Here is a 13,042-nt window from a genome sequence, read left to right as displayed (position 1 = left end):
GAAAAATCGAACGAAGGTAAGAACAAGATCGTTCGATTTTGAAAGTAAATTTTTTGGTACGATTGTTTTTCGTGATCGTTATTCGAAAGAGGAACAAAAAAGGAAGAAAAAAAAAAGAGAGAGAGAGAATCCTCGAGGGCAATCGGGTCGTCGAAATCGAAGTAGCGAGATTCGATGAGGATCGAACTGGAACGAGATTATATCGGTAAAGCCCAACGTATAAGGAATTCGACTGGCTTTCCAGCAAACTTCTCCAGACGTCTCTCGAGGATCGGCCCAAGTGCGAGATCGCAACGTGAAATTATCGAGAAGTCTTTTGGAACTCGCACGGATGTTCACATCGACGAGCTAAAGTTTCTGTATATCCAAATTGAATCCTTTCGAAAACTTTTGTCCAAGACTTTTTAAGGATAGAGATAGAGTAAGTTTTTGTTTTGTAGTAGTAATAAACGACGAAGAAAGAAAAGAAAACTTGAATCGATCGTAAGAATGTGTTGAACTATAAGCTCGAAACAAGTGAAATCGTAACTCGATTCGAAATATTTCGATCGAAAGTGCAATCGATCGCAAAGAATCGTCTCGAAAGACTTTACTCGTTCGAGAGTGAATCGAAAGGGAAAAACAAAGTGATTTTGAGAAAAGAACGCGTCGAAGGATAGAGCTGAATCTCTCGACGATTTTTTTCAAGTACGTCTTCTCTCGTCTCGTCGAATTCGTCTAATAAGTCGAGCGGCGATGCACGGTGAACGGTGAGAGTTATTTCTTCGAGAAAGAGAAAACATATTTACGTTGTTCGGATATTCGTCGAGGGAGAAAAGTTTTCCGTCGAAGGAGATAAAAGGAAAAGAAATAAAAAGAAGTCAACGAAAATGGGCAAGAAAAATAGCAAGCTCAAGCAGGATACCATCGATCGACTTACCACCGCTACTTATTGTAAGTAAAATTATATAATGATTGATGGAAGAAACGAAGAGAGGAGAAAAAACATTGCCGAGAACAATTTCAAACCAAATTTTTTCAATCGGAAACAAGATCGCCGAACGAATTCGAAGTAAAATCGGAAAAAAAAATTTTCGATGAAATTTGCAACCAAATTTCGACCAAACTCGTATCCTCCGACATTCTCGAGTTTTATAAATCATGCTCTGTATTCGTAATCACGACCGTTTTTATTTTTCTTCTCTCTGGTATTCGCATTTGGTTTCATGATCGGTACCGACCGACTTTAGAAACGTTCCACTTTCGTATTGTTCTCTTTCTCGGGTCTTCTCTCGCATCCGTCGTTTACCACGTTTCTACTCGATAGAGGAATAATACTGTGCGAGAGTCGTCAGATACAATCGAACTTCCAGGAACGCGTTCCTTTCATCAACGAAGAAGAAATCATTATAGAATAATTCGATTTGAATGATCGTTGATTTTAGAACATTTCTATAAAAAAAGGTTTCTGCAAATTGATTATTCTTAATTAATCCTCTATAACTCAATTATTATTCCTATATAAACAAATAAATATTATATAACGCGAAGCTTGTATATTTGCGATCCGTTCCCTGTTTATATCATTGTATATAAAGCAACGTGCACTTTATATGCATATAAACATTTTGCGTATTGCTATACGATATGAATATATTCATATTTAGCAGCAGCCAATCGCATTAACTTTGGTACGTTCTTGATCAAAACTAATGTTGTGTACGCGAAACTGAAATAGTACTAATATTAGGGGTTACAGAGGATTAATTTTAATTTTTTCATTTTAATGACTTCGTTAGATATCGCTTCGTATTGGTGTGTGTTTCTATATATATATATATGTACGTATGTATGACGTATGTATGTGTGTGTACACGCACAAACGCATACACATTAACAAAATACTCTTGCGTCTTGATATGATATATCTCGATGCAGGAGCGTTTAATACAATATGTACATTGAAAGGAAAAGCTTTGCGAGTCTTAGGCCATGGTAGTAAAAGGAATGGTAATGTAACGGACAGACGATGCTTATTGTTCGCAAGGATACACTGTCTCAGGGTGTTTACACTCGATGAACGTAGCCAAGAAGCGCGGAGTCATTAGCCGACACAATGCGTTTAGTTATCCCCTTTAACGATCCGTGTAATCCAGTCTCATTTAGCTCGTCAGTTAAACACCCTCTTCTCCAATGGCGATTTGTATCTAACGCGTCGTAACGAAGGATTTTAATGAGCCTGCCATTTCAAACGAATTGGAGAATAGCGATGGATACTATATATTCGAAGTAATCCTCTTTCCTCTTCTTATTTTTCTTGAAGGAAAAATTTTTATCGAGTTAAATGTAAATCTCGATGACCAAACTCGAAAGGTAGCTTGTATTTTTCCTTTCTCTCTCTCTCTCTCTCTCTTTTTTTTTTGGTTTTTATTTTTTGTTCCACTTATTTAACGTCCTTCTTATTTTTATTCAACTTGGATCGATTCGAATGATTATTTTATCCTGGGACGATCTCCCTATATTTTCTTTCTTTTTTCGTATGTGGGAACCATATCCGTCGTCTATCCACTTCAGCAGTGGAATACCTGGTTTCGTGTGTCATTATATACTATTATGGGGACCCTTTCTTTTTAGGTATGGAATAGGGAAGCAGCTCGTTTATTAAACTCGTCGATCGAAGCGATTTATATTTATATTCTCTTCGTTCGAATATATTATATTTAAATCGCTACTTTTGTTAGATAAGAGATTCTTTTTTTACGTAAAACGACGTTTCGAACACGATCGTCGAATTCTTCGATATTTTTCTTTTCTTTTTTCTTTCTTTCTTTTTTTTTTTTAACATACCTTTGAGAGTTTCAAAGGAAACATTCTAATATGATAAACTTTTTGGTACACCCTGTATTTAGAAACGATAGCCCTATCAGATCGAGTTCTTCGAAATTCCTCGATCTCTGACAATACGCCTCGAAGATAAACGAGAACGTAGCTATTGTGAAGCGAACGTTTCAAAAGGAAATTAACGATAGCATGAACTGGATCAAACGTTCGTTTAACAACTAAGTGCACAGTATAAAGCGCGTCTTTCTCTTTGCTATCGTTATTAACTAACTTTTCTATCATTTTCTTTCATAAAATCCTGATTAAAAATCTTGACATTTATATCACTTTAAATTACATTATATCATTTCGTTATTACAATTGATTCCATCGTATTTTCAAAAAGAAAAAGAAATTATTTTTGTAATTTCTTATTAGCGCTAAAAAAATATTCTTCTCTCGACCATATTATAAAAACGTAGGTAAATCAGAACGTTAAACGTTCCAAACGATATTTTTTTTCAATTGAGATTAAAAGGCGGAAGTGTCATAGCGAGAAACTAGAAGGCTCGTTTTATTCAACGTCTGTCGATCCTATTTTCTATCCATCCTTTTTCCATATGCACGCAGTAAAAGAGGACACGTGTTTCATACAACATAACGAGACAATAGGATACGTTGCTGGCCGTGTTATCGGTTCTAGAAAAAAGTTTGCTTTTTTCCTATCATAAAAAGAGAGAGAGAGAGAGAGAGAGAGAGAGAGAGAGAGAGAGAGAGAGAGAGAGAGAGAGAGAGAGAGAGAGAGAGAGAGAGAGAGAGAGAGAGACAAAGGGTGGCTGGAGAGTCAAAAAGAAGAAAAAAAAAAAAGAAAAGAATGTTCGCAAGGAGGGGTGAAAGTCGATGCTCTTTCTCTCTCTTTTTCCGTACCTCTATCTCTCCATATATATGTACGTACGTATACATATAATATATGTATGCAGATATATATACGAGAGTACATAACCGAGCAACGTTCGTTTTAGTTTAGCTATCGTTTCTGCCTACAGGCGGGATCGTAGGATATATGCGAAACGATGGCGGCGGTGGTGGCGGCGGCGGCGGCGGCGGTGGCGGCGGCGAGAGGGCGAGGCGAGGACGAACGACGATCGATGTCTGTGCTTTTCCACTCTTTGGTCACGCACCTACGAATGCATACGACGAGAAAACTCGCTTCGGTTCTTCGTGTGCGCCAACCACCCCTCGACAATTACTACACCTCCTTCTCTCCCACCCCCAACCACCCTCATTTTACTGATTCTCCACCCTCGAGAGACCGTTCCAATTTATTTTCATACTTTCGTACCGTATTCTACGATCAAATTTTCGCGCTCTCCAAAGATAGAATGTGACCAAAGAGGAACGACTATTTATTGTCTTTTTGTCTTCTATTTACATTTATATATGTATATATATATATATATATCTTTCTTTCTCTTTCCCTTTTTATTGCACTCTCTCTGTCTCTTTCTATTCCTATTCCTATTGCTCTTGCCCCTATTCCTCTCTTCCTATTACCCTTGTCCTCTATTTCTTTCTCTTTCTATCGCTCTTCTTTGCCCTTTTCTCTTACCAACGTTCTTTTTCTTTTCCTTTTCCGCTTTCTAGTTCTCTTTATTTCTCTTTCCCTTTCTCTCTTCTTTTCTTTTCCTTTCTTTTCTTTTCTTTTCTTCTTTATTTCTCTTTCCTCATCTCTTGTCATAATTTATTTAGGAAGCGAGATTTCTAAAAGAACACGTATATCAAAGAAAATATGAATTTCTTCTACTAACGAGCGTTTAACGTTACGTATTTTTGCTCGTTTTTACGTGTTAAGTAAACGTTATAGTTATTACTTGGTTAGAATTTAAAGAGACATTACAATGTTACTTTTTAAGTAAAAACTTGAGAAATATTTTTTTATCTTTCTCCATTTTTTTTGTCTCTTAGCAATTTAATGTCTCGAGAAAATTTTTCTCGATATAAAGGACAAGTTCAATCGAATTCCTTCGTTCGGGGTGAACTTTCGGATCGGGTTAGAAAAAGAAAAAGAAAGAAAGAGAAAATAGGAAGTCGGGCTTGGTTGGTCGAGGAAGCAGAAAACGAATCTTCCTTTGCTAATATCGACGACAACGAACTATGTCGGAGAGGTCGTTTGATCGATATCCTCGAATAGTACGAAGGTATTGTCGTCATCGATGTATTATATTATATATTATCCCATAAAATCGAGCATTATTGTAAAATCGTCGATATACGTCATAAAATATTCTATAATTTTAGAAATGACTCGTGCAATTTGATAAACGCGTACTCGTATATAATATCCGTATATACGCGGAACAAAAAATATTCGTATCTACGAGGAGGGATAAAGAAGCAGTATTTTTAATTTCGCAAAATACAATTTATATAAATTATTTAACGACGATAAGTAATCCTATACGATAGGAAGTCATTATAGATTTAATAAAGGATAAATAAAATAAATCGAATGATCGCATAATCCATAAACAATTATTATATGCAACGCGATAATCCAATACATCTCTCTCTCTCTCTCTCTCTCTCTCTCTCTTTCTCGGATAAAACTAATTGCGATTGGATCGGTTAGCTGCATACCTACAAATTGCACTTATTATTCTTCCTCCATAAAGTTTTTCGTATTTCAAGAAGTATCTTCGATCTTCGTTTATTACGTTTGAAAAATATAATTGATGTTTGTTCATCGAACATTACCTGCGAGAGAGAATTCGAAGGTCGATCGATAATGATGCAGTAGCACCAGCTTGTCTAGATATTACACGTGTGCACAAGTGTGGCTGAACAATTACCGGTCCGGTTGCCTCGACGACCCTTCATTTTCCAACTTCTGAGAGCACTCGCTCGTCCGTAAAACGATGTAATCCTCTCTACCATGTTTCTCCTTTTTTCGAAACGGGCTTGAAACGCTTTTTAAATTTTTACTAATCAATCCTTTTTTTTTTGTTTTTTTTTTCTTTCTTTTTTTTTTCATTAATATTATTTATGACACGAGATGTTGCATGTGTCAACGCTTTAAAAATTTTTATATATTTATTTATTTACTAATTAAAATCTCTCGAAAGAATTTTTTTATCTCATTTATTTTTTAAAATGTCGGTGTGGGCGCGCGAGTGAGATTTTATCGATCGATCAATCGATCAATCGATCAATTTTTTATTTACGGCACGATACGTTATCTCGAATCAAATTTTTTAACGATATCACGTCTTATTTTGCTTTTTTGAATGTTTTATTATTAAAATGTTTCTCTTGTATTTTGAATCAGTTTCCTTGTAAAATACAAGTACAATACGATCTCTTAATCGTATCAATTATCAAAATATTTTGTCATTTGAACGAGCTATTATCCAAACAGGCTATTGCCTTATCGTATCGATATCACATTTCCTATTGAAACAGACGCAGCTATTGATACATATTTTTACGCGTGTGCATGTGATATATATACATATATATATATACACGTGTATATGTATGTATGTATGTGTATATATACTATGCAAATAATTCCGAACAGTTCGATCTGAATTTGACGTTTCAGAAAAGGGTTTTGATTTAGGACCTGTAGAGATTTCTGATCGATAAATAACGGTTTAGACAGATTGGAAATTTCATTTGATTTTCTTTGAAATGTAGGTATATAAATTTTGATATTGCATAGAAAAATATTCTGAAAATTTACTTAACCGAGTAATTAGATTAGAATTAGGTGATAGAGTGTTCTTTCACTGTATTAAACTTCTTACCGTTAGTCTCGATCGCTATTCACCATGTACTAAGTAAATGAAGTAATATCAAAGTTCAATGGAATTAAGAAGTAATATAATCAAATAAGAAACTTATCGAAGAGGTTAATTATCGCGATCGAGTAATACTTTTTATTTAAGGAATATTGATTTTTCATCTATGCAGAGAATCTTCACATAAAGGAATATGGTTTCTGTAAGTCGCCTAACTTTTCGAATTTTTTTTTCTTGGAAAAAAAGCAAGGGAGAAAGAAAGAAAGAGAGAGTGAAAGAGAAATGGAGAAGAAAAATATGTACATTGCAATTCATTGGAGACACGCTTCGAGCTATTTTCCAAAGCTTCCGAGTTCTTCGTTTTTCCTCGACTTATACAAAATTTAACATAATTTTCCAAAGAAACGCTTTTCTTCCGAGAATAAAAGAGAGAACGAAGATAGCGAATAAAGAAGAAGATAGACTGTCAGACATTTCATTTTTTTGTTAAATCATGTCCTCAAATTCTCACTTTTTTACTGGAAAGAAAATATCACAGAAAATAAATTACGAATCCGTGGAAAGAAAAATGACTTTTTCTCTCTCTTTCTCTCTCTCGTGACTATTTTTTAATCGAAGCTGACAACATTAAAAAGAAGGAAAAACGGAGATTACGGAATGATCTAGAAGATCTCGTTTGCAATTATCTCAAAATTAAAATGAAATATCCGAAGCAATTCTGCTGTGACCCGAAAGTAAGCTAATGCGTGTTTGAATATTTCGTGTCTCCCTGACGTCTTATATACTTATATATACAACACGTGCACATGTACGTAGATAGGCATATATATGTACGTAGGAAGTTACATTTAGTCCCGAAGCAAAGTCGACGCAATTAATCGCTTGAAGAGCAGCTTAATTGCTACTAATTGACTGGAGTAATCGGACTTTCGGCGTTTCTCATTTCCGATCGGATTTATCGACTTATAGTTTTGCTCGATAGATAGACCCTGCCAATGTCATTTATTTCATTCGGATTATTGGATTACACGATTGAAAAAAAAAAAAAAAAGAATAAAATTGCGCCAAGTTGATAATCTTATTTTTGTACACTTATATCGCGTTGAAATGTTAAATGAACGATAATAATTAACACTCAAATTTTATCATCACTTATTTCATAGCAACAGGAATATAGTCATAGTATTAACTTTTTTTAATTTGATTTATCGATTTCTACATAGTCTAGAAAGTGCTTCAACACTTGGTCTTCTCTCCTTCGCAATAAAATACGATTACGTCGTGGTCGTGTCGATCATCGTGATGACCCTAAAACCACCCTGTTAAATCTCATAATTATCGATCAGGTTTCTTCAGGAATAGGTCTCGAGAAGACTTCAATCGTATCTTCAAGATGATGGTCCGGTAATAAAATCACCCTGTCATTTCCAAGTGGAAACGGTCTTGGTATTAAATTCTATGAGCTACTAACGAATTACTATCACGCTCGTGGAATTAACGCTATGTGCTTGTAATTCTGTCATTTCTCGCCTCGTAATAGAATTAGAGTTAGAATGCGAGATGACGATGGACCCGTACGATATAAGAATAAGAGAGAGAGAGAGAGAGAGTATGTGTTGGATACTTTCGCACGCTAGAAATGTCCTTTGTTCGACCAAAGGAAATTTATGAGACACTATAAAGCACTAGCTTGTGGTTACGATCGTACGTACACATGCGTATATACATACGTGTACGTATACACATATACGGGACGAACCTTTCGTGGCTCTTAGCATTTCGTGTATATAAGCAAGTCTTACAAGCATTCGAGTTTCCTACAGTGTAAAGTCATAATGAATAAATCAAAGTGTACAGTTCCGATGTCGTATAGTGTGTCTTCCTTGACAAATCATTTGTGAACGTATACGATTTCTATCTAAATTGATAATAGAGTTTTTCTTGCGAATATGCAAATCGAACTTATGAATTATGTCACAGATTTTTTTTTTTACAATCTCGAATCATCTCTAATGAACTATTTCGGGAACGAGGGAAGTATCAAATATTCGATTCTTTGAATTAGTATAATTTTTATGGTAAAATGTTGAGAAGAAGAAAACGACGAAAATTCATCGATCCATTTTCTCCTAGTAATAATATTTGTCTGATTTCGTTTTTAATGCGGTGAGTCGTAAAATAAGACAAAGAGAAAGAGAGAGAATCTATGTTGTTCGCAAATATTCCATTGATTTATTTATCAGTCTAGCAAGGTCGGTAAACAAGAAAATAAAAGACTGGCATGTGCAACGAGTCGAAGATTATCGAAAATATGAGACGACTGGGGATATAACGTGAAAACGACGAATCACGATTTTACACTTTTTCACAGAGCGTTAATTTGTTGATATTATGCAAATTATTGCTTTATTTATTCGAGTTACATATATGAGATTAATCTAGTATTATTATAAACTGAGGGAAAAAAATACATATACATATGTACGTACACGCGTACATATATGTATATATACCTATACTATGTTCACCTAGTAAAGTTCTTAATTGAAATAAAGCGTTATCGCGTGGATTATAGCCGCCTTTAATAAGGAAAGGATCAATGAAAATTTATCAACAGTGATATCCGTCAATTTACGATTCTACGGATAAGATAAAATTGCGAATCAATGACTATTTTCGACGATCATTGTTTTAATTGCGAATTATAGATGTCCATTGTCTAATTACTCCATAGCCTTATTAAATTTTGGAATGAAAGCAAACTCATTGATAAATTACTTCATAGACTTCTTTATCGTTTCTATCGTAAAAAAATGTTACGCTTTATAGGAAAACATTTGTGTTCTCTAAAGCTCTTAAAGAAGTCTGTTATCTTGCTAGAAAGAATACTCTCGTCACGAACTACCAGACATCTTTCCGAGAATGTTAAAAAAAGAAGAGCTTTTTAACGAGCAAGTTATTTTACTCGACGAACGAGAAGATAAATTGTCAACGCAATTTCTTAAATTTCTATTTAACTGGCAGCTAAATTTCGATCTTGAAAATCATTTCACAGTACATGGAGCTTGACAAATTTTCTCTTTCACGAGTTATATTTTTTTAAATATCTGATTAACGATAGTTCGAGAAAAAAAAATCAAGATTTATCAAAAAACTAAATTTTTATTGATAGCTCAGTAACCTTGAGTAGAACTTAAACCGACTCATATATCATAGTCTTTCGAAAATTAAGAGGAAAGCTGACGCGTCTTTCCAGCAACTTTCTTATCCCGTTTTAGTTGAGACAAGATAAATCGATTACATATTATATCTACCATCTGTTATAATCCGAAGATATATTCGTTTGTTTGCGATAAAATCTACAACGTGAACAGCACACCGCAAGATATTTTAAGTGTGTAAATATTATCCGATATAAAAACGAATTGTCGGGTTTGCCGGTAATTATACGCTATCGAATGATCGCACTTTTATCTAAAACAAATCATTATCCATAGGCTGTTAAAACCACTATGCGATCTTTCGTGCTAGCGATTTTGTTAACTGATAAGTAGTATAAACAGGAACGTATCAGAAACGAAATATTTTTTTAATTAAAACAGTTCGCTTCGCTTTCGTTCGTACTTATACTTGTACAAGCTTTTTTCATCATTTATCAATTACCATTAACCATTGATTTGAACACAGCAAAAGATAATTAACAATATATTCAATGAAAATATCGAATATTAATTATTAATCAATATCGAAAAAGGAAAGAGAGTTCGTTAATTAAAACTTTAAACGACTTAAATTCCTCTCGAAACTTGCGTACTTCAATAATTTTAAATAATAAGATCAGATGCTTTTATTTTCTTTTTATTCCTTCTCTCTCTCTCTCTCTCTCTCTCTCTCTCTCTCTCTCTCTCTCTCTCTTTCTTTCTTTCTTTCTTTCTTTCTTTCTTTCTTTCTTTCTTTCTTCCTCTTTATTTGTTCATTTATATGCTCTCAATACAATGTCTTTGGTAAGAACCATTCTTGCTTTTACTTTAAACATACATCTCTTTGGATATAAGTCATATTTCTCATGCACCGTAACCACGATACGTTTCCCTGTCATATTCTACGAAATTGAATACTTTTCTAAAGATATTTCTATCAGAAAAATGACGACTATGTATATATCTAAATATACATTTATATAGCGAGCACATAAGAGGTGTGGAAAGTAAGCTATATATTTTCAAAAATGGACCAATATAAGATCCTTACATAATAAATGTAAAAATATCTCTAAATACAATATATAATATTCATGTCTACATCTGTTTATCTATATATCTGTATGATAAAAATTATAATTATAATATTTCTGATAGGAGGATAATTAATTTTTTTATTTCTTTAATTTTTTCTAATGCAACTCGTACATAATTTAATACAATATGTATATGACGGTAGACGTTTTCATGATTATTCGAGAGGATTATCAAAGTTGTCTTATTATCGCTCTTCCTCTTTCTCTCTTGAAGTATCGATAGAAATTGGGCTTGCTTTGCAAACAAATTGCTTGCACGTGTTCACCCTTAAAGTTAGGAACGCTTCGAACATGTTGATCGTCGACAAATTTGTCGATTTATTGGCACATCCTTCTCATTTCTAAAGGGCCGCTGCCAAAACGAGACGCTCGTTTGCCCAAACTACTTTAAAAAGGATCATCGACTCTTATGACAAGTCACAGGAAAGATAAAATGAGTGGCAAGAAAAGTTTTATGGGGTTAACAGGATAGAAAGGATATCGATTTTCTTTATTTTTCTTTTTTTTTTTTTTTCTTTCGAGGACATAAAGAATCGCGAAAGTTACGACATATAGAAAATCGTTAAAATCGCTATTATAACGCTTTATATCGTGTTAAACCAGTAAACGATCTTACACATTCGTGATTTATACATACAGAACATATACATACACACATATATATATATATAATTTATATACAATTTCTATGCTTATGCAATCCGTATTTGTATTCTATCTGCGCTTCATTTATGTACGCCTGGTCTATCCTGCTGCATCCTGATGCGTTTTAAGCTTACCCTCTGTTGTACGTGTGCAAGGACTCGGTCGAGGCCGTTCTCGTAATTCTCTCTCTCTCTCTCTCTCTCTCTCTCTCTCTCTCTCTCTCTCTCTCTCTCTCTCTCTCTCTTGTTCTTCCTCGTTCTCTATATCTCTTACCCTCTTCCTCTGTTCTGTCGTTTTATATTTATTATTATACTTTTTTAATATTGTAAAAATTGAAAGAAATGAAAAACTGTACAAATACGTGCCTGTAACTCAAATGCATACTTTTATAATCATTTTTATAAGAATACTTTCACGGTTTTGTTAATTTTTATAAACTATTAAACGAAAGGAAAATTATACGAACGTGACTTAAATACGTGCAGGTTTTTATTATAATTTTTCTAATAATACTCGTTTGGAAACATATTTTTTCTTTGTATTCTTTTTTCTTTTTATCCGCTATAAAGTAATCATCATATAATCTTTAAAATGCATAAAGCTTTTCATTGATCCATATGTATGATAAGATTTTAATAAGAGTTTTGAACATGATCAAACGAACCTTTACTCGCACATATTGTTTTAAAATTCTACTCCATCAGTTTACAATGATATAAACAAAGGATTGCATTATTTCAAATATGACGTCGAAATTGTCCCTTTGTGTCGTTTAAATTAAACTAAAAAAAAAAAAGAAATAAAAGAGAGAGAGAGAGAGAGAGAGAGAGAGAGAGAGAGAGAGAGAGAGAGAGAGAAAGGCAGAAGGACACCAGGAGAGATAGATGGAAGTTGGTTCTTTTGTTTCGTCGATAAAAATTCGCTATCGATGTGGCACAACACAGACTGATCAATCGGCTCGTTTATCTTCTTCGAACATTTGACGAGAAACAAAGAGAGTTTGTGAAAGGGAGGAACAGAGATGGGATAGGAAGGGAAGAAAAAAGGAGGGAGAATAAAATAAAATAAATAAAATAGGAGCACGAAAGTTCGTCCCTTTTAATTTATTATCACTACGATATAAAAAAAAAACGGCGAAAGGAAAATCACTAAATTTCTGAGAAGCAACTCATTAAATAACCCTCTTGACCTGGCAAACTCGTTTTCCGGGAAAAACTTGATGACTCTTGGGCTCCCCTTTTTTTTTCTTTTTTTCTAAATTTTTTTTTCGTTGCTACAAGAGGTATCTCTAGAACCATGGATTAGAAAAGTTCCGAATTAACGTCTCATGCTCGAAACCGAGCTTCTCCGAATCTAGGATATACCGAGTTTTTCTAATTTATTGCAACGAGAAAAGCGAAGAAGATAGTTATCGCGATATCTCAAAAACTTCAGCAAAAGGAAGGAAAAGAAAAGAATGCTTTGAGGAAAATGATTTGAATCTTACATCGGAGAAAGAGGG

The 13,042-nt window shown here is 34.0% G+C and overlaps 1 protein-coding gene across 1 annotated transcript in view; it reads left to right on the top strand.

The window, feature by feature from the left end:
• The window catches only part of LOC122634671 (frequenin-1), a 29,382-nt gene that overhangs the window by 1,835 nt on the left and 14,505 nt on the right, over positions 1 to 13,042 (top strand). The window contains exon 2 of the mRNA XM_043823829.1: positions 245 to 933. Within this exon, the coding sequence (XP_043679764.1) occupies positions 870 to 933 (64 nt within the window). The 5' untranslated portion in view covers positions 245 to 869. The remainder of the gene's footprint in view (positions 1 to 244; positions 934 to 13,042) is intronic.

Source organism: Vespula pensylvanica, chromosome 15 (assembly GCF_014466175.1).
Source record: "Vespula pensylvanica isolate Volc-1 chromosome 15, ASM1446617v1, whole genome shotgun sequence".
In the NCBI taxonomy this organism is placed as follows: Eukaryota; Metazoa; Arthropoda; class Insecta; order Hymenoptera; family Vespidae; genus Vespula; species Vespula pensylvanica.
This window is presented reverse-complemented; position numbering and strand designations above follow the sequence as displayed.